Genomic DNA, 21,354 nt, shown 5'->3' with positions numbered 1-21,354 from the left:
TTGTTATATTATTTATATTCTGCAGTGATAACCCCCCTTCTCCTAGGCAAAGTCGTAACTTTTGTAATTTCAATCTGGCCCGTTTGTTCCTCCACAAAAAGGAAGATAATGAACTATTTAGGATGGAAAGTGACTTTCTAGTCAGGAGAACTGGGATCATTTGGAACGCATAAAGCAGACAAGGAGGTATGTTAATCTTAAAAAGGTTTACCCTACCTATAAGAAATTATGGAAGACTAGGCCAGCGTGCCAGATCCTCTTTAATTTTACGAATTTAAGTTATAAAATTGGCTTTATAAAGACCAGAGAGGGAGGGAGTTATATGTATACCAAGATAGACTAATCCAGAAGGTGACCATTGAAGCAGCGTTGCAGCAGCATTGATTGGCAGCGCTAGAAGATGTCCAGGGGTTATGAAGGGTTAGTGGCATAGCCTCTGACTTCGAATAATTAATCTTGTAGCCCGAAAACTGGCCGAAGGTTGTAATAATTTCAAACATTTTGACAATAGAGACCTCAGAGTTACTTAGAAAGAGCAACATGTCATCTGCATAAAGGAAAATGGTGTGCTTTTGGGACGGCTGTGGCTCAGGAGGTAGAGCGGTCGTCCTCCAATTGGAAGATTGGCAGTTTGATTCCCGGCTCCTCCAGTCCACATGTCGATGTGTCCTTGGGCAAGACACTTAACCCCAAATTGCTCCCATTGCTGTGCCGTGCTAATGGTGTATGAATGTGAATGAATGGTTAAATTCCCCTAATGAGCAGGTTGGCACCCTGCGCGGTAGCTCCTGCCATCAGTGTATGAATGTGTGTGAAAGAGTGAATGACATGCAATGTAAAGCGCTTTGAGTGGTCGTAAAGACTAGAAAGGCGCTATATAAGTACAGTACATTTACCTATAGTAATGCCAGCCACCTGAGGATCACTCCTTATCGCCTCTGCCAAGGGCTCAATGGCGAGCGCAAACAAGAGGAGAAATTGGGCAGCCCTGGCGAATGCCACGCGAGAGAAATCCATTTAAAGCTACCCTTACCTTTGTTACATTTTTACACATTGTTTTGTTTAGATTAAAATGCTATCAATAAGGTAATGGCACTCTAAAATGTTAGAGAGATCCACCAGACATAGAAACTAATAATTATTCCATTCTCATAATATTCTGTGAAAACTGACAGGGTGGAATGGAGGGGAAGGGAGTGTGGGGGTGGGACATAGGAGTAAAGAGGGGTTGTTGCTGTTCAAGTTTTTTCAAAGTGACACGGAAGTAATGGAATAAGTTTGGCATGAAAGGCTTTAAAAAATTCCACTGGAAACCCATCTGGTCCCGGGGCTTTATTATTTTGCATGCTTCGTGAAGCCACATTTAGTTCTTGAATGGTCAGAGCTGAGTCTAATTGAGTAACCAACTCCGGATTTACAGAAGGAAACTGAAGTTCATCTAAGAACGTGTGCATATCAGCTGGCTCTGATGAGAGTTCAGACGCGTACAGGGATTCATAAAAAGATGAAAAGACAGAATTAATAACATCCAGGTCCTCCTGCAGCGCTCCCGATGATATCACTTCTTAACGTTTTCATATGTGCAAACACCCTACTTCGCTTCACTGGGTTATGGATTCCCTTTATGTTCCAACTCAAAAAACGGATATAGCCTGACTTTCGTATATCAGACATTGTGCTTCTAGGATAAATAAGAAAAATAAGAAAGCAAGAAAAAGTCCCTGTCTAACTACATCTAAAACTCAAACTGAGCCTTAAATCCCTATGCTGATCAACTGAACCTGTTGAGATCGCACACCCCTCTTCTAGCATTGTGCTGCAGATAACCATCTAACCTATCCTCATAACAGGCCCCAACCAGGGTGAATCATGGTATATACAAATTGGATTGGATTATTGTTTTCCAGGTACTTCATGTTAACAAACATCCCTCCATTATATCTGTATGTCTAATACAAAATAAAAGTCTCATGGGGTAGATCATAGCTCAGTGGGTAGAGCACCTGCCCCATGTGTTGAGGCTACAGTCCTTGCTGCAGGCGACCCTGGTTGGAATCCCGCACCGAGCAGTCCTATCCTGCATGTCATTCCCCCCTCTCTGCCTCCAGTTCCCTGTCTCTCTCTACTAACCTGTACATTAAAGGCAAAAAGCCCCAAAAAATATACTTTAAAAATAAAAGTCTCAAAATGTCATAAATACCCATTCAAATGCACTTAAGAAAACAGCCAAAATTCCCACAGGAACTCAAATTTTAAATTTAGCAAAAAATAAATAGTGTAGCAAATTATGGATATTATAAGGTATTAAAATAGCTCTCGTAATCAGGGGCACCACCTTCATAACAAGGAACAGATTTTATTTAATTGGTTGTTTGATTAGCCAATTAATAAATCAATAAATCTTAATATTTAATAAATCAATACATTTCTGAATCAGTCAAATATCTAAAGTTCATGGCTCTACGGTTCAATAGATCCCCTGTATCACTTCAAAGAATAGACATACACCATTGATTAAGTTTTATGGATTTTATTAACTACACACTACTAATAAATGATATATGTATGTATATGTATAAATAAATGTAATGATGAGTTTGCAATACAATATGAATTCAACAGATTGTTACTCCATGTAGCGACATGAATGAAAGATGATGGTGAATGATGAATTTAAATGAAGGATATGTAATTATGTGCAAACTAAGAAAACTTGTAAGTTTTACCTTTTAAAGAAAATTTGAATTACTCTATCTGACATCAACCCTTGATGTCAGCAATATTTGGATCCTACTTTCATCCATGGAGGGCCTCAGCTATCCGTCCTTCAGAACCACGTGTACGCACACCGGGCAGGGTGAGGATGGTCCGGGTTGGCTGGCCTTCCGTCAGACTGCCTGGCTCCGGTGGTTATCTGCTAACAGACTTTGTCCCACTTTTGTTACTGGGTGCACACTTTAGTTGTGAGACGGCACGTCTCACAACTAAAAAACTATTTCTTCTGCTACTTGGCTATTTCTTCTGCTACTTGGCTGGCAGTCACTTTGCCCCCTGCTGTCAGATGCAATTATTGACACTTAAAAAGGATTGGAATATTACTTAATTAAATGTTGAATACATTATATTAGCAATGTACAATTAAATAAAAAATATCTTTTCAGGTGCTACATCTATCAGTAAGAGTTTTCAACTTGAATAATTTGTTCATCAGAATCTAATGTGTGATTTAAGTGGTCTCTTCATTTTTTGAGCAATGTACTTTCTTTTGCTTTAGACTGAATTTGCTTATGACCAATCCAACAATGTGGTAGCCCATCTGTCAATATTGTCTGACTTCCATACTCTGTCTATGGCCCTTCCTACTGAAGGCACAATCTCTTAAAGAAGGCGTGATCCTAAAAAATACTGTAGAAAGAATGGAACATGTCACTCACCTGCAACTATGTGGTTATGTGTTACTTATTTGTGGAAGATGTTGTTCTATGTCACAGAGGAATTTGTATTGTTGTTAACTGTTATTTTTGGTTATTTGTGCTAATTTTTATCAGGCCGTCACTGTGATGTTCATAAGATGACTGGAAACTACATGTGGGATGAAGCTTCTAAGAAGGAATTCTTGATTGGGACCAATCCTGATAGCCGCTTGCCTCTTTGGTGGAATGGATCAGAGCCATTATGGGTCACCCTGCAGAAGCTGGGAAAGAAGGTTTTCATGTATTACTGGCCTGGTGAGTACAGCCAAAATTAAACTGAAAACTTTGCAAAAGTTGTTGGCATGTATGGATGAGATTTGTTTAGACTGCAAAGGCAAGATTATAGTTTTCTGATCTTTTTTCCTCCTCTGTCAGTCTGTTTTTTGTACTATAACTTTTGGTCAAAGATGACAGATTGAAACAGAGACAGCAGAGTTCACAGTCTCAGTCACAGAATATCAAATTCTCCTGACATCAGTCATAATCAGAGTGGATTGGCTCGTCATCTCATTGGCTCATCATCTATGGAACAAAGAGAACAAGAAATAGTGCTCTCCTGCAACCTCAAAATGGTGACTGTGTAGCTGCAGAGCAATAGGAAAAGTCGTAGTATATTTAAAAGTCTATCTCAGAGCAACATGCATTTAAAGTTGAAGTATGTAACTCTGACACCAAGCGTTTAGAAATGGTACTGTGGCCCATGTTCAAAACACTGGAGAGAGCTGTTACTCCTCGCCCCCTCCCTGCCAGAGTCTAGGTTCACATGGGTTGCCAGTTGTTGGACATGATCCTACACACGCGCAAGGCCAGCGCAACATACATAACGCGAAGTGACCCACAGTCAGACATGGGGGGGTGGGGGGGCGGCAACACAGCATTTATAGTCACACAAACACACACATGTGCTGCCAGTCTCTAGTGTGCGCTGTTGCTCGTTCACTCCAGACTCTGGGAGATTACGTCTCATCTGCAGGCATCATGGAGACGCTATCAATATGCGGGAGACTCCCGAAGCTTCCGTGAGACTTGGGATGTCTGCACAGTGTAAGTTGACTGGCTAATGTGTATGTTATTATTACTCATTGTTGAACGTAACTGCTGTGAAACAATCAGAAAATAACGTGTTATTGATCTGATTCACCGGATTCTTACTGTCACCGCTCTCTCCCTCTTCATCCTCTCTACCTCACTCCACCACAGTGAACACAACATCGTCTTGTAGCCACTCTCTGACGGAGCAACTCTGTCCTCTGTCACGCACACATACAGTTAGCTCCTCCTCTCCTCTGTATCAGATCAGCGGGTGCAGCTGAGTGCTGTATGACGCTGTAACCGTCTCCAGCCGTCTCCATGTTTCAAAGGCATCTCCTATACATACCCTTGTTTTGTTTCTCAAATTGTCACGACGTATTTGAGAGTCATAATGAGGTTTTGTTGGTTTTGTAACATCAGACATTATCTGCAGTGTTCCTAGCTGCAGCTCAGTGGCAACTGGCAACCTGGCTGCTGAAACGCTACTGACTTCGTGATTGATAGCTAGGTGGTGGGTGGTGCATCAAGCCAAAACACAGAATGACAACATAAACATTACTTGAGGGCTGCAACTGAGCTTTTCAAATGTGAATATTCTGGCTGGACTACTACTGTCAGTGATATCAGTGTTTGAAATTAACATGATTCCTTAATGTCTGGTGACATTTAGGCAATTTTATGATTACTTGGAATATATTTGTTACATACAGCTACTTTAACTGCATGTCAGAAACTTCTTTTGAGCATGGAGGATTAGAGTTTTTTTCTTCGCTCTCCTTTTTTTTCTCTCTGCCAGTACCTCAGAGCTCACACATGGGGCGGAGTTCACTCTCCTTTCACTTTACAGATGTTCACAATAATATTATGTTATCATTTTCATCAACATCAAATTAATGGCTTTCAAACACCTCAAAATAGATCAATCTTATTTTCTACCACTTTCAGAGTAATTAGTAAATCTTCAATAGCCCTCTATACTAACAGGGCTACACTGACATTTAAAATGAATAATCACAGAAGAGTTAGAAGGACATGTTCAAGTACAGCCACACAGCATCTGCAAAGGTGTTCTTATACTTGTAAAACACAAAGACATTCAAAAGAATGCTTCCAATTGGCATTGAAGCCACACAGAGTAGTGACTGAGTCAGAGAGAAACCTAAATAAGGTGCAAACAGATCTTGTGGACATTCTGTATTATATCCCAATCTCGGGAGCATTACAGGTTTCACAGGTAGACCTTAATCTGAATACTGATCAGTGTTATAATATAAATCAGCTCTTTTATCACACAATACAAGTAAAATGTGCCAAAAGTTGGTTGAACATTCCTTTTCCCCCATTTTTCATGTTATGCATCATATATCAGCTGTGCCTTATGACAGGTGACTCCATTCTCCAGAAATGACCTAATTTATTTTAAGTAGCCTTTAAATCCTACTCCCACCCAAGCATTAAACTATGGCCACTGATAGTTTAAAGTTGAGGTAAGAAATACATTTTAAGACCTGTGTACTACTATGTGCAATATTTATATTCCCAAGTACTGTGTATATTCTACAGTTACCTTGTGTGTGTGTCTTTAGGCTGCGAGGTGGAGATTCTGGGTGTTCGCCCCTCGTTCTGTGAGGAGTACATCTACAACCCATCTGAGAAAAATCTTACAGACTCAATAGAGAATGCTCTCAGCATGTTGAGGTAAAAACAAAATGACCTGCACCTGTCATTTATCATGCAATGTCCTCTGGTTACTAGGGGTGGGAATCACCAGAGGCTCCACAATACAATATTGATATTAATATTAATAAAATATTGAGTAGGATTTTTTTCCACAGCCATCACAGTGGTCGTCACTTGCATCAACTTCAAAGCCTGGAGAACTTCCTCGGCATTTCCAATATCGGTCTCATTCAAGGTGAAGATATCTGTACTATTCCTTCTCACCTGGGAGACAACAGCACTGCACAAATGGCGGGCTGTTGTTCAAGAAACCTCCGGAGCTTTTTAATAAGCACTATTCCATTTCACAACCACTTTGCCACTGTGGTTTTATTAACTACACACTATTAATGTAATGTATAAATAAATGTAATGATACAATGCAATATGAATTCAACCGATTATTACTCGATATAGCGACATGAATGAAAGATGATGGTGAATGATGAATTTAAAGGAAGGATATGTAATTATGTGGAAACTAAGAAAACTTGTAAGTTTTACTGAGTTTTACTTTTGAAGCAAATTTGAATTACTCGATCTGACATCAACCCTTGATGTCAGCAATATTTGGATCCTACTTTCATCCATGGAGGGTCTCAGCTGTCCGTCCTTCAGAACCACGCGTACACACCAAGTGGAAGATCTCTTCCTCCAAGAAGAGAGCGTCGCAGGTCTGGGCGGGGTGAAGATGGTCCAGGTCGGCTGGCCTTTTGTCAGACTGCCTGGTCCACTGGTTGTCTGCTGGCAGACTTTGTCCCTCTCGGTTATGATGAGACGTTTGTCTGCCCAAAAATTTCTCTCAGGTTGATGAAAGGTGGAGGAAAAGTCCAATTTAACTTGTTCACTGTTTAATAACTTTCTGGAGAGATCTCAGTGTTGGCCACATGTCAAAATCATCGAAAACAGGCTGAATGCAAAACTTAATGACGTGTTTACTTAAAGGGCCTTTTCTCTGTACGTTGCTGGCGAAAGTTACAAGATTACAAAAACTTAAGAAAACTTAGATAAAGAATAACTAAAGATTAAAAGAATAAGATGAGGTGATTAAGTTAAGAATGTGTGAGGTGAAGAAAAGAAAAGATGGACAAAGCAAAACCTGAAACAACGCAAAACCCATCCAGGTCAGCAAAGCCGGTTTCAGATGGGTGCAGCTGTTTTTTCTCCTGGGGAGGGCTTGTGTGTCAGCCAATCAGATTCATCACAGCTACTCTGAGGATCTAATTTCCAGGTTTTTAACATGAAACTTTTCATCATCATCATTCATTCAGTATTTAATCCTGATTATAAAATGCATACTATAACCTATTAACACAGAACACAGGATGTATTATTCTGGCACTGATATGACATCAGCTTGATTCATCAAGCTGCCATTCATTAAAACCTGAAAAGGATTAATGTGATCAAGCATAACACATTGTTATTCTACTTATTCCATGATAGATAATTGATTATCACCATAATGTAAGCATAACATCAATGTAACACTTTCTCACATTAAGTAAACATTCTCATACCAACATTTGTTTTTTTGAAAGGAGAAATTATAATGACAGTTCTTCAAATACACATTTATCTGTGATCGCTGTAATAGCTGTTACAATGGAGGTTTCTTTAGGTAATTGATACTGATATAAGTAATTGGTATTGTTTAAACCACACTATTTACTAAGATGTTCTTGTTTAAGTTTTTAACACTAATTTTCTCACTTTCATGCTCTGTGTGGTTTCAGTAGACAGTCAGGAATGTGTCTTAGTTTGTGATCGTGGTCTGTGTGACTCTAATCTGATGGAAAAAGTTTCTGCGATAAATTATGACGTCCAAAAGAGACACCAAAATCTGTCTTTCATTACTTTGATGTAGTTCTTGTCACTTTTGGTTGCTCCATGGAATGTTAATGGATCTTTGTTTGTCCAAGAGAGAGACAATGTCAGTCTCTATATCAAACCTGGTCCAATTTACTCATCTGACAGTCAAAGGTGACTCTGACCAGATGATGTTCTGAGCCATACTGATGCCGTGTCCGCTACACAACCACCAGGTTTTTGTCAGCAATCCCCCATTCTTGTGATGCAAAATGCAGCATTTCAACAATGTTCACCCCGGTGTGACTCTTGTGTACTGCTCTAGTTTGTAGAACATGAGAAAGCAGTCACCAGTCTTCTGTGACATAATGCGCTGTTATAATCATGTATGAATCCACTGACCATGACGTCCATGCCTCACAAGTTAATGCAACCCTTTCTGCTGTTCTCAAACTCACATACCTTCCAGTGTCTTCAGCATGTAACAAAAATCCTTGTTTTCTACAACACTGTATGGACACAGGTCTTTGCACATGAAGTAGGTGATGGACTGTGTTATTTTTTTTTTGTCGCTCTGAATTGGAAGGTAGCTTTGTCAAGCTAAGTGTGTCCAGTGTTTTCCAGTGGACTAATTTAATATTACCTTTGCCGTCCTCGGCTAGGGCAATCTCTGGATGGTGGCGTGTGAGATGAGCCCTCATGTTCGTAGTATTCCCAGAGTATTTTATTTTATTCTTATTATTCTTATTTTTCACTCTTTGCAGATCCCATTTGTCATATCCATCTCCCCTCCTTTAAAAAATCCAAAATGAGTCCATTAGGCCTGCAACGGATCATCATTGGCCCGTGATCCGTTCGGACCATCTATTTCGGTTCGGCACACGCGTGATACGCGGATTGATTTATGAAAAAAAAAAAAAAAAAATGTGCGCATGTTCAGTCCACACACAGCTGTAACCATTCCTGCTAGTTCCAGGGACAGAGCTACTTAACACGCTCTGGGTAAAAGTCTGCAACAGTTCCCTTTTCAATAAGCAAACTATGGCTCGTTGTGATTTATTGTCCTCAGTGTACAACATGTAGAACAGTGGGCATGGAAAATAAAAGTAGGCTAGACTTCGGTGACTACTGTAACGATAACTGCTGCCTCTAGTGCTACGTCTGTTTCCTTATACTCGCGCTGCCACACAAACCAGTTGCCTAGGTTAGCCTACCACACAGACGTAACACGTAGCTGACATATGAAAACATGTTTATTTGTCTTGTCTATTTTTTTTTGGTTGATCCGAAAAATGATCCGATCCGTGACTCTGATCCGAGGAACGATCCGAACCGTGAGTTTTTTGATTCGTTGCACCCCTAGAGTCCATACATTCGATTTAAACGTGGACGTGATTTCTTTCTCTGTTGCCACCTTTATTTTACCAATTTCCTTCTGCATGACCTCAGTAACCTCACCAGAAAACAAATAGAGCCATCTAGTGGACTGAAAAAGCAATAGATTTTTATTATTCTAGCACTAAAAAAATTAAATTTCCTTTGTAATGTTTAATAAAAGGCCGATACTTGGTGTCCGTGTATCGATACAATATTGTCACGCAAAATATCACAATACTCTGCTGTATCAATTTTTTTCCCACCCCTACAAGTACAAGTTGCCTATATTTAGGTCATGATTACCTGTCACACTCTTTGATGCCATTAGTACAAGTATCAATATTTATATTTTGTCCCTAGGCAATACCGTTACACTGCATACAAGTAGGTTGTCCGCTGGGCCTATGGCATCCTGGGCAGGCATATCAGAAAACCCTTACCTGCTTGTGTTGTGTCTTCCATTAGACAGCAGATTCCAGAGGAAGGAGGAAATTATAAAGGGTTTGAATGGCCTCATTTGGGTGACAATCAATAAAAACGAATCACAATCACAATGTGTCTCTCTGTATAAAAACATGTTTATAAAGTGTATTTCAGATATATATCAAGTGGATTTGCATTCATGGTTAGACCTGCATGCAGCAGCAGCCTAAGACTGATAACAAACATGTCCCACATAAATAAACTTATGTTCATGAATTAAAGTCAAGACAATTAGGCACATTTTGTACAACACATGTAAATTAACTGTACCAAATGTATATAATCAAAAGAAAAACATACCACCTGACCCATCTAAAAATAGAAAGCACTCAAGAGTGCATACTTTCAACTAAAGTTGTCTCAATCCTCAATTGTACTTTTTATTTATAGAACATGACAACAACAACATGTGGCGTGTATCTTGTTGTGATACACGCCTCATTCTTGTTCATCTTCTGGAGGGATCTGGACAGTGGAGCAGGTGCAGAGGAAGACAAGGCTGCTGCGCTCTAGTAGAGCGTGTGGTGACCTGAGGCCTGTACTACGAAGCTGGATTAACATACCTCTCTCCGTTACCTGGGTTGAATTACCCAGACATTCGCAATCCTGATAAGCAGTACTACGAAGCTGGTTATCAACTCGATAATTGAACCCAGGGTTTTCCAATCTGGATCACTGCGCGCTCAAGGATTATTTTTTAAATATATATTTTGGTCAATTAAAAAATATGAATAAAATTCTGCTTTTCTACACTTTTGCAGCGATGTTCTTATTGAGTGGTGGTAAGGTTATTTATTTATTGTAATTGTAAAAAAAATTGACGAAGCATTGCTATGGAGCAGGTTAGCCGTTCAGCATAAGTTACCATGGTGATTTACCCCGGTAAGAAGTGAACCAGCATCGTCCATCAGCGTCCAGGGTCAGGACGAGTTTGTTGCATTATCCAATGAGCGTTTTATCCTGGCTTGTCCCACCCTGGCCCAAAACAGCTGTTGGGAAAAGCCTCATTGAACACTGTTGAAGCTCTAAGTCTGCTGTGGACTGCCAGTGTGTGATAGGGAAATCACGTCGGGAAATAACAGTGTCGGCAATAAACAGCTGGTTACAGGATGACATAGTAGTAAAATCTAATTCATTGATGTAATGTAAATTATAATTTTAGTGTGAATTTAATATGACAGTTGTGACAATTTATTTGATGAAATTTTAGGGGAAGGTGAGCTTCCCTTGTTGTCTCAGAGCAATCGCCCCTGCATCAGAGACACATGAACAATTAATATACCCACATGTGGGCAATTACATGAGTGGACATAAAAGCATGCACAAAGTGAAAATACCATTAACAACAATGGCTACTTTAGCAGTATTAGAAGACATTGTAAATGGCACAATACGAAGAGAGTGTGTGTTCAGAGACAGAGAGGATTTACTGGCACATGATTACAACTGGCTCAACAGGCGCTTTAGGTTCCAGAGGGCAATCCTCCTGGAACTGTGCGCAGAGCTGCGGCCGGCATGTACAGTGGGGCAAAAAAGTATTTAGTCAGCCACCAATTGTGCAAGTTCTACCACTTAAAAAGATGAGAGAGGCCTGTAATTTTCATCATAGGTACACTTCAACTATGAGAGACAGAATGGGGGGAAAGAATCCAGGAAATCACATTGTAGGATTTTTAATGAATTAATTGGTAAATTCCTTGGTAAAATAAGTATTTGGTCAACTACAAACAAGCAAGATTTCTGGCTCTCACAGATCTGTAACTTCTTTAAGAGGCTCCTCTGTCCTCCACTCGTTACCTGTATTAATGGCACCTGTTTGAACTCGTTATCAGTATAAAAGACACCTGTCCACAACCTCAAACAGTCACACTCCAAACTTCACTATGGCCAAGACCAAAGAGCTGGCAAAGGACACCAGAAACAAAATTGTAGGCCTGCACCAGGCTGGGAAGCCTGAATCTACAATAGGTAAGCAGCTTGATGTGAAGAAAAATCAACTGTGGGAGCAATTATTAGAAAATGGAAGACATACAAGACCACTGATAATCTCCCTTGACCTGGGGCTCCACGCAAGATCTCACCCCATGGGGTCAAAATGATCACAAGAACAGTGAGCAAAAATCCCAGAAACACACAGGTGGACCTAGTGAATGACCTGCAGAGAGCTGAGACCAAAGTAACAAACACTACCATCAGTAACACACTATGCCGCCAGGGACTCAAATCCTGCAGTGCCAGACGTGTCCCCCTGCTTAAGCCAGTACATGTCCAGGCCCGTCTGAAGTTTGCTAGAGAGCATTTGGATGATCCAGAAGAGGATTGGGAGAATGTCATAGGGTCAGATGAAACCAAAATAAAACTTTTTGGTAAAAACTCAACTTGTCGTGTTTGGAGGAGAAAGAATGCTGAGTTGCATCCAAAGAACACCATTCCTACTGTGAAGCATGGGGGTGGAAACATCATACTTTGGGGATGTTTTTCTGCAAAGGGACTAGGACGACTGATCCGTGTAAAGGAAAGAATGAATGGGGCCATGTATCGTGAGATTTTGAGTGAAAACAAGGGCATTGAAGATGAAACGTGGCTGGGTCTTTCAGCATGACAATGATCCCAAACGCACCGCCCAGGCAACGAACGAGTGGCTTCGTAAGAAGCATTTCAAGGTCCTGGAGTGGCCTAGCCAGTCTCCAGATCTCAACCCCATAGAAAATCTTTGGAGGGAGTTCAAAGTCTGTGTTGCCCAGCGACAGCCCCAAAACATCACTGCTCTAGAGGAGATCTGCATGGAGGAATGGGCCAAAATACCAGCAACAGTGTGTGAAAACCTTGTGAAGACCTCAGTTATTGCCAACAAAGGGTATATAACAAAGTATTGAGATGAACTTTTGTTATTGACCAAATACTTATTTTCCACCATAATTTGCAAATAAATTCTTTAAAAACTAGACAATGTGATTTTCTGGATTTTTTTTCTCATTTTGTCTCTCATAGTTGAGGTATACCTATGATGAAAATTACAGGCCTCTCATCTTTTAAGTGGGAGAACTTGCACAATTGGCTGCTGCCCCCATGACCTGACCCCGGATAAGCAGTAGAAGATGGATGGATGGACGGATGGACGGATGGATGGACATATCCCTAGGATTTGTTGTCCCAAAATGTGTTTTATAGCTTCCCAAATATTGAAGAAACATTGTCACATACATTCTCCCAGTGTTTGGAGGTTCTCTATCGTGTCAAGACTATCTCTCCATCCTACATATTCCGTATGTATGGGGACTGACCCCACAGGGGCAGCTGTTGTGGATTACTCTGTAAGGCACATCACTTGTGGTGGCCACACTGATTGGCCACCTGGGGCTATATATACAATGGTGGTTTTGCATGACCCAGTGGCACGATCACTTCATCCCTTTTGAGTGGGTGTCAGGGCTTGAGTGGCGATGCCCCCTCCTGCAGCTACGGTTGTGGCCCCGCCTACTGTCCAGCACACTGCCCCCATCTGGCAAGAGCAGGAGGAGCTGCCCCTGGTACCCCCCATGTCAGATGCATCTGATGAAGGGGACACTGACATTTTGGGCATTGACCCAGAGGATGAAGCCCTCCTCCCTGTTCAAGAGGGGTGGAGTCTCAGCAGTTAGAGGGTGAGCAGGAGATTACCTCTCCTCTCTATCACCAGCTTCTTGCTCAGGCCTCGGCAGCATTGGGGGTTGACATGCCAGCAGACCAAGGCCAGAGGGCCTCCCGGTTTGATGATGTGACTGCAACTAAATCAGTCTTTTTCAATACCACTACTTCCTGATGTGGAGGATCTGGTATTGAAACAGTTTGCTATGCCATCTGAAGCCCATTGTTGGTCTGTGCAGAAGGCTGGCAGGTGTGCATGGTCGGGAGAGGATTGGCTGTGGACCTCCTCACATAGATCAGGTTTTGGGGGCCTTAATGTCCCCCACTAAGTCAGTCTTGGGGACAAGAGACCCTTGGGGCAGACCCCTGGGTGGTTTCCACTACTCAGGGTTATCGATTGCAATTTCTGCACCCACCCCCGATACAGTCAGCCACGTTTACATTGGTGGCAGATCCTCAGTGTAGGGAGGTGCTTGTGTAGCAGCTGTAAGATGGTTGCTCACATGCCAAAGAACACCAATCACACCAGGAATCAGGATCTGGGTGTTTATTCTATAGAAGCAGCACAGGGCACAGTCAGCATACACACACACACACACACACACGCTGCAGCGGGGTCTGTCTCTGTCTCCAGCACAACAGCTGTAGTAGTTTTTTTTGTTGTTTTGTTGTTGTGTGTATTAAAGTAATTTTGCAAAAATGAACAAAATACTAATGTAAATCAAATAAAATGTACACCAAAATGTATGCCTTCACAATTAACTCGAAATGAATAATCACAGGAAAAATAAAATAAATGAATTATAAATAAATTAATCAATATGATATACAAACATAAACATCCCTTGACAAGAAAAAAAAACAATGTGCTTATTTCCTACCATTAAACTACTCATTTAATTTAACCCCTCTATAAAAGTGCATAAAACATTACAAAAAACACTTTAATATCAAAACGCACCTATAGACGCAGCACAGGGCACCGTCAGCATACACACACACACACACACACACACGCTGCAGAGGGGTCTGTCTCTTCAAAATCTCATACTTTCCTACGATTCGTACTAACTCTGACGTCATTTGAAGTATTTAGTGTTTTTCAACTGCGTAGTATGTGGTTTAGAGTATGTGAGAATTTCCCGGATGGTATATTAGATTTGCCAGAAATGCAGAGTATGCATCAAGAGTTGACTACTCACACTCAAATTACCCAAGATGCAATGTAACTTCTGAAAAAAAAAAAAAAAACACAAACGTCACAGATCACCACCTCGGTGGTTTCAAGTTAGCAACAGCGAGGGTATGTCGCTTCCTGTTTTCAAAATAAAAGCACCAATTCTATTGTCATGGTTTTCTTAATAATAAAAGGCAACGGGTGTTTTATTTTGTGAAAATTACCGGAAGTGCGTTATTTGCTATGGCTGACTTAAGTGGTTCTGAATTCGCAGGAACAAAACTTTAAACAGGTGTTATTTGGACAAATTAGCATTACATTGTGGATATAAATGGCTACTTTTTCACCTTAAAGTTATAAATGTGGATAAAGTAGTATATTTACAGAGTTAGAGCTAAAATGAAATCAGCTTCAGCCTGCTGATTTCAGCTTCAGTAGGAACGAAATGCATTGTGGGTTATCGTGTAGTTTACTACAGTGTCAACAATCTGCTTACTATCTGGTCGTTTAGTGTGTAGGATGGACGTATGTAGTATAGAAGTATGTAATATGTAGTATGCAGTTTCTAACACAGCCTGTGTCTCCTGCAGCGAGTCACACAATATGCAATGAGAAGGCCCGTTGTTAGATTTAAATAGTTAGAGCCGTTTTTGGTGAGAAAATACAAAGGCAAAACTCACTAATATGTTAATAAAGGTCTACTGTTATGTTACATGCAGGCCAGAATAACTGACTCTTAGGGCCCTATCTTGCGGTCGGCGCACGTGGCACATGTCTTTATTAGTTGTCAAATGCGCTGGGCATTTGACATTTTCTCGCCCTGCGCCCACGTTGTCTAAATAGAAAATGCACTTGTATAGATTATTTCCTACTTGATAACAGGCCAATACTTGCTCATATAGCAGTATTGTTATATCAGATCACAGTGCCTTCTAATTTGACCAAGTTCTCCCAAATCGCCCTCCCCCTAACAGAATTTGGAGACTCAACCCTCTTCTACTATCAAACGAGAAATTTGTAGAGTTTATCAGATCTTTACAAAGACCGCTTGAGACTATAAACTAAATTCGACCTTTTAACCACTGATGAGGCAACACGCCTTATTATGAAAGCCAGGCATAATGTCTACGAATTTGGGGACAAATCGAATAGACTATTAGCTCTGCAAGCTGATCAGGCAGCGTCTGCTCGCTCGATTACGAGGGTCCAATCAAATACAGGATATTGACAGATCATGACATAAATAAAGCTTTTTCTCAATTCTACTCTGACCTATATACATTGGAATGCAGTGGTGACTCTGATCTCCCACGCAATTTCTTCAAAAACCTGACATTTCCTAGTGTGTCAGAGGACCAAAATTCAAAATTGCGCGCAGACATTTCGGTTTCTGAAATTGTTACAGCTGTTAAATCTATGCAAAATAATAAGTCGGCCCGGCCCTGATGGGTTTACGTGCGAATTCTATAAAATCCATCTACCAATTCTCCAAACCATGTTCAACGAGGCACTCTCTCTGGGTACTCTTCCTATGACACTGAGGCAGGCTTCAATATCTGTATTGGCGAGGAAAGATAAAGATCAAACGGGATTCATACAGGGCCAACACTCTTACTCAAATTTGAGGAAGCTATTCAATGTTGTCCACTCGGCCCGGTCAACAAGCCCCGAGGTAGTAATTTCGCTCGATGCTGAAAAGGCCTTTGACCGGGTCGAGTGAGAACATTTATTCTTCACTCTTCAAAAGTTTGGCTTTAAAGAGGGGTTCATAGCCTGGATCAGATTGCTTTACTCTTCCCCCCTGGCATCTGTGGTCTCTAATAATACTCAGTCTGCTTACTTCCCTCTCAGACGGGGGACAAGACAGGTCTGTCCTCTGTCCTCTCTTGTTTGCATTGGCCATTGAGCCCTTAGCAATTGCACTGTGACGGGTGCGATGGGTCGGAAGTTGGGAGGTTCTTCTGAATGTTTTAAACACCAACCCTTAAACATATATGTTCATGCTGTACATTGTTAGAAAGCTTAGATTGCCCTGATTCATTCAAGACCACTCACAAATTATATGGTTGCTCACCGCAAGCCTCGACTAGACACTTAGCTAAGTGAGAACAGCTATAATGCCTACATACCTTCAAAGTCTTCCCTTTATCCACAACGATCATCTTATGACACAGGACTTTTTGTACAGCTCGCCAAGTATCCATTCTTGTGAAATATGAAATCTGTTTCCATAAAACCGAAATACTTTCCTCAATATGTCCATGTATTTAACGTAATACACACGGAACAAACCATGTACGGTCCGTTTACGTTGTTTCCTGACCTGCACGTCCATCTCAGAGTACACGTGACTAGATGTTTACGACCGTGAGCCTCTTCTGCTTCTGACGACACCACACACAAGCCAATCGGTACTTAGGATTAGGCAGTACATGCCTCCAAAGCAGGCGCGTAGGCAGGAGTGGGCCAGTGCCGCCCACATGAATCACTGGCCCGCCCATCCACGTTTGAGGAATTAAAAAAAAAAAAAACATTTTTGAAAGAGACCAATTATGCTCATCAGGGAATTTTAATTCGACTTATTCTACAGTATATATCCTATATATGTTTCTTTCTTTCTAAAAAAAAAGAAGAAAAAAAAAAAGATATTGGACCCCAGAGCGCTACTCGCGTCTCGCTGTCGTTGCCATGGTAACAGTTACGCGCGAGACGTGCAGCGAGCGGGGCAAAAAGCCTAGCAACCATGGTCAGTTAGCCAGCGGACTTTTGACTCCAGTCGACGGCTAGGAAAATGATGAAACAATGTACTTTAATGTCATATTTTAAACGACCCAGACTCGAAGAAGATGACACGGCACTGCCTCCAACAGCCGAGCCCACAGAGCCCGGTTTTACAGACTCTTCTACCTGCAATACGGTTAGCCCACCAAGCCCGGTCGCCTGCTCCCCACCACCAGCGCTCTCTCCCGGCCAGCCTGACGTGGCTTTGCCCACTGATTTATCAGCTATTGAGGAACCACCTTCACAGCCACAACTGAAGGAATTTCCCTGCACAGTTAAAAATGGAAAATCACGGTGTTTCTCATCCAAGTGGTATGGAGAGTTTTCTTGGTTGGAATACAGTGTAAAAGCGAACGCGATTTTCTGTAAAATGTGCAGACATTTTGCCGGCGGAGCTGACGGCCCATTTGTCAGAGAAGGGTTTGTAGACTGGAAACATCTGCGTCAGGCATGCGACAAGCACCAGAGGAGCAAACCTCACTCCCTTTCACATGAGAAATTTCAAAGCTACTGGGCTAATCAAAGTTCAGGCCGGGGAAATGTGCTAAACCAAATGAACCGTGATGCCATGGACTATTTGTTCATTGAGAGGAATCGAGACCATCTAAAAGTCGTTTTGGATATTGTACTGCTTTGTGCCAAGCAGGACATCTCCCTAAGAGGTCACAGGGAGGATGCGGATGCGCTTAATAGAGGAAACTTCCTTGAGCTGTTCAAGTTCATGTGCAAATATGACCCACAGATCCAAAGTCGTCTGGAGCAGCTGCCCAGAAACGGAACTTTGTTGAGCCCCGATGTTCAAAATGAGCTGCTCGAGTCAGCTGCTTCTTTGTTGTTGCGCAAGATCAAAGCAGAAATACGTGAACCGGGCACCTATTACGCCCTCATGGCAGATGAATACAAGGATGAGTCAAAACGTGAACTTGTAGCTGTTTGTGTGAGATACATTAACGGAGGAAAAATAAAAGAACGGGCAATTGGATTTGTGGACACAAATGACATGAGCGCAGTTGCTATTGCAGAGAAAATACTGCAGGTGATTGAACCACTACAACTTGACCCATCTCTGTGTGTTGGCTTCAGTTTCGACGGGGCCTCCGTTATGTCAGGAAACAAGGGAGGTGTGCATGTTATTTTAAAACAAACGTTTCCTCAGGCTGTGTATGTCCACTGTAATTCTCACAGACTGAATTTGGTGCTATGTGCAGCATCAAAGGTGTCCGGACATGTCAGCGCATTTTTTGATACAGTGAACAATATACATAGTTTCATGACAGGCAGCAGCAGACACGCTCGGTTCGTTGAGGTGCAGAAGGAGCTCCATCCTGACCGCCAGTGCCTGGAACTCCAGCGCTCCATGGACACGCGCTGGAGTTCCAGGTCTGGGGCAGTAAGCAAAATGTTAAGTCTGCTGGACGTCATATTGGAAGTCTTAGCAGAATACAGTGAAGGCAGCGGCAGCAGCGGCCAGACGCAGGCCGAGGCACGGTCCCTGCTCCTGCAAATACAAACAAAAAAGTTTTTATTCCTCCTCGTCACGTTCGGGAAATTATTTCAGACGAGTGACTTCGCTACAAGGGGATTACAAAGCCCGACACTTTGTGTCACTGAATGCATCGACCTCATTGAGGGACTAAAAGAGAACTTTGCTCAATTCAGAAACGATTCAAAATGTGGGTATGAAGCAGTGATGAAGCTGACTGGAGAGTTGATGAGCAAATACGACATCACGAGCTGGGACGTAACTGCTGGGAACAGAAAAAGGAGACTTCCTGCGAGGCTCACGGAATCTCTGAGTGTCAAAAATGATGATGACCTGCGACACCTCTGGAACGATATCCTAGACAGAGAACTGACAGAGTTGAACACTCGTTTCCAAGAGGACCAGTATGGGATCATGAGGACAGCAGCCACGTTTCTCCCACACTCAAAGACATTTGCTCAGACAGAGTCAATGCGCACCACATGTGATCACTATCACATCTCAGTTGAGGATGCTGAATTAACGGTGTTCATTGAGCAATTGCGCCGGAAAGTTGCCAACGGGCTGGAATGTCCATCCCTCATGGAAGTGTTGGACATATGTGCTCCTGACATTTTCCCTAACCTCAATAAACTACTGCGAGTCATCATCACACTTCCCATGACGTCTTGTAGCGTTGAGAGACTGTTCTCCACTGCAGGTCGGATTAAAACGCACCTCAGAGCATCCATGAGTACCACCCGTCTCAACAACCTGTCAATTTTGTCCTTTGAAAAGGAACTCTGTGACACTTTGGACTATGATGAGATCATCTCTATATTCAATGCAAGACCCAGGCGTTTGTGCCTTGTTTTGTAGGCTATGAAAACAACAAAGGTAGGCCTGCTTCATATTTGCCTGTGATAGCTGAGTGTTTCATTCTTTTTTCTTTTCTTTTCTTTTTTTTTTTACTGCTGATCGGTGAGCTGTCCATGGTGCTTAAGATTTAAGTCTGACAGTTTGTTTAATTGTTTTGCAGGCCATGAAAACAACAAAGGTAGACCTGTTGTTATAGCACTGCTTCATTTTGCCTGTGATGTGAAGAGATTGCTTTGCTTTAAATAACATGTGTTTTGTAGTAGCCACATGCTGTTAATAGGCTACAATGTTAGAGTGCGAGTTGCTCTTTTTTCATTAATAGCCCTACCAGAATTCATTAGATGTGATGGGTTTGGTAGAAATTAAGGAGTGTGTTATTTCGTAATTCAAGTGATGTTTAGCTGGGTGTTTTCTTTTTTTTTTTAAACTGTTGATCGGTGAGCTGTCCATGGTACTTAAGATTTAAGCCTGATGAATTTTGTGTGATACAGTATGTTAAAGTGTTTTGGTAGGCCATGAAAGCAACAAAGGTAGGCCTGTTGTTAGCACTGCTTCATATTTGCCTGTAATGTGAAGAGATTGTTTTGCTTTAAATAACAGTGTTTTGTAGCCAGTTAGTGGATTTTTTTTTTATTACTGATTGGTGAACTGTGCCTGGTAGGCTACTTAAGATTTAAGCCTGATGAATTTTGTGTGATACAGTATGTTTAAGTGTTTTGGTAGGCCATGAAAGCAACAAAGGTAGGCCTGTTGTTAGCACTGCTTCATATTTGCCTGTAATGTGAAGAGATTGTTTTGCTTTAGATAACAGTGTCTTGTAGCCAGTTAGTAGATTTTTTTTATTACTGATTGGTGAACTGTGCCTGGTACTTAAGATTTAAGCCTGATGTATGTTTAAGTGTTCCCTGCTGTTTGGTTCATGTTTAGTTGCCAACTTTGTGCAATAAAGTGGTTAACAGTGCTGTGCGCTGTAAATTAAATGCACTGTCCTTTTGTCTGAGAAAAGATGGCCCATCCAATTTTGTACTGGCCCACCCAAGATAAAAATTCTGCCTACGCCACTGCTCCAAAGCCAATGAGGACATGTGACCGACGACAACGACAAAATGGCTTTGATTGACAGCTGTTCCAGCCAATGGAAATATTCTTAGGTTAGGTTACTTTATTGGTCTCCACCAGGGAGAAATTTGTCTTGGAGACAGGGAAAAAAGTTGCAGCACATAAATAATATACAATAAAAAATAAAAAAAATTAATTAAAAGAAACATGCAATACAAACAGGTAAAAAGACAGTAGTGGAACAAACACAGACTGATTGGACGATCCTACGCATGTACCGCCATAGATATACATCCACACCCCCCAACCCTCCATCAAAGCATTCACACAAGCATTCATATCACATCACTTCACATCACCCTCTCCACATCACCATATCAATCTACCAAAACAATCATTCCATCATAAATATAGGTTCAGTCACACATCCCAGCACTCCATCACAGACACTTATTGATCCATTCACTCGCACACTA

At 41.6% G+C, this 21,354-nt stretch overlaps 1 protein-coding gene across 1 annotated transcript in view; it reads left to right on the top strand.

Moving 5' to 3' along the window:
• enpp6 (ectonucleotide pyrophosphatase/phosphodiesterase 6) overlaps positions 1–21,354 on the top strand; it is a 97,137-nt gene that overhangs the window by 37,553 nt on the left and 38,230 nt on the right. Inside the window, exons 2-3 of the mRNA XM_053324496.1 lie at positions 3,549–3,728; positions 6,092–6,203. Of these exons, the coding sequence (XP_053180471.1) occupies positions 3,549–3,728; positions 6,092–6,203 (292 nt within the window). The remainder of the gene's footprint in view (positions 1–3,548; positions 3,729–6,091; positions 6,204–21,354) is intronic.

Source organism: Scomber japonicus, chromosome 8 (assembly GCF_027409825.1).
Source record: "Scomber japonicus isolate fScoJap1 chromosome 8, fScoJap1.pri, whole genome shotgun sequence".
Classification (NCBI taxonomy): Eukaryota; Metazoa; Chordata; class Actinopteri; order Scombriformes; family Scombridae; genus Scomber; species Scomber japonicus.
The sequence above is the reverse complement of the archived record's forward strand: the minus strand, read 5'-3'. Positions and strand labels throughout refer to the sequence as shown.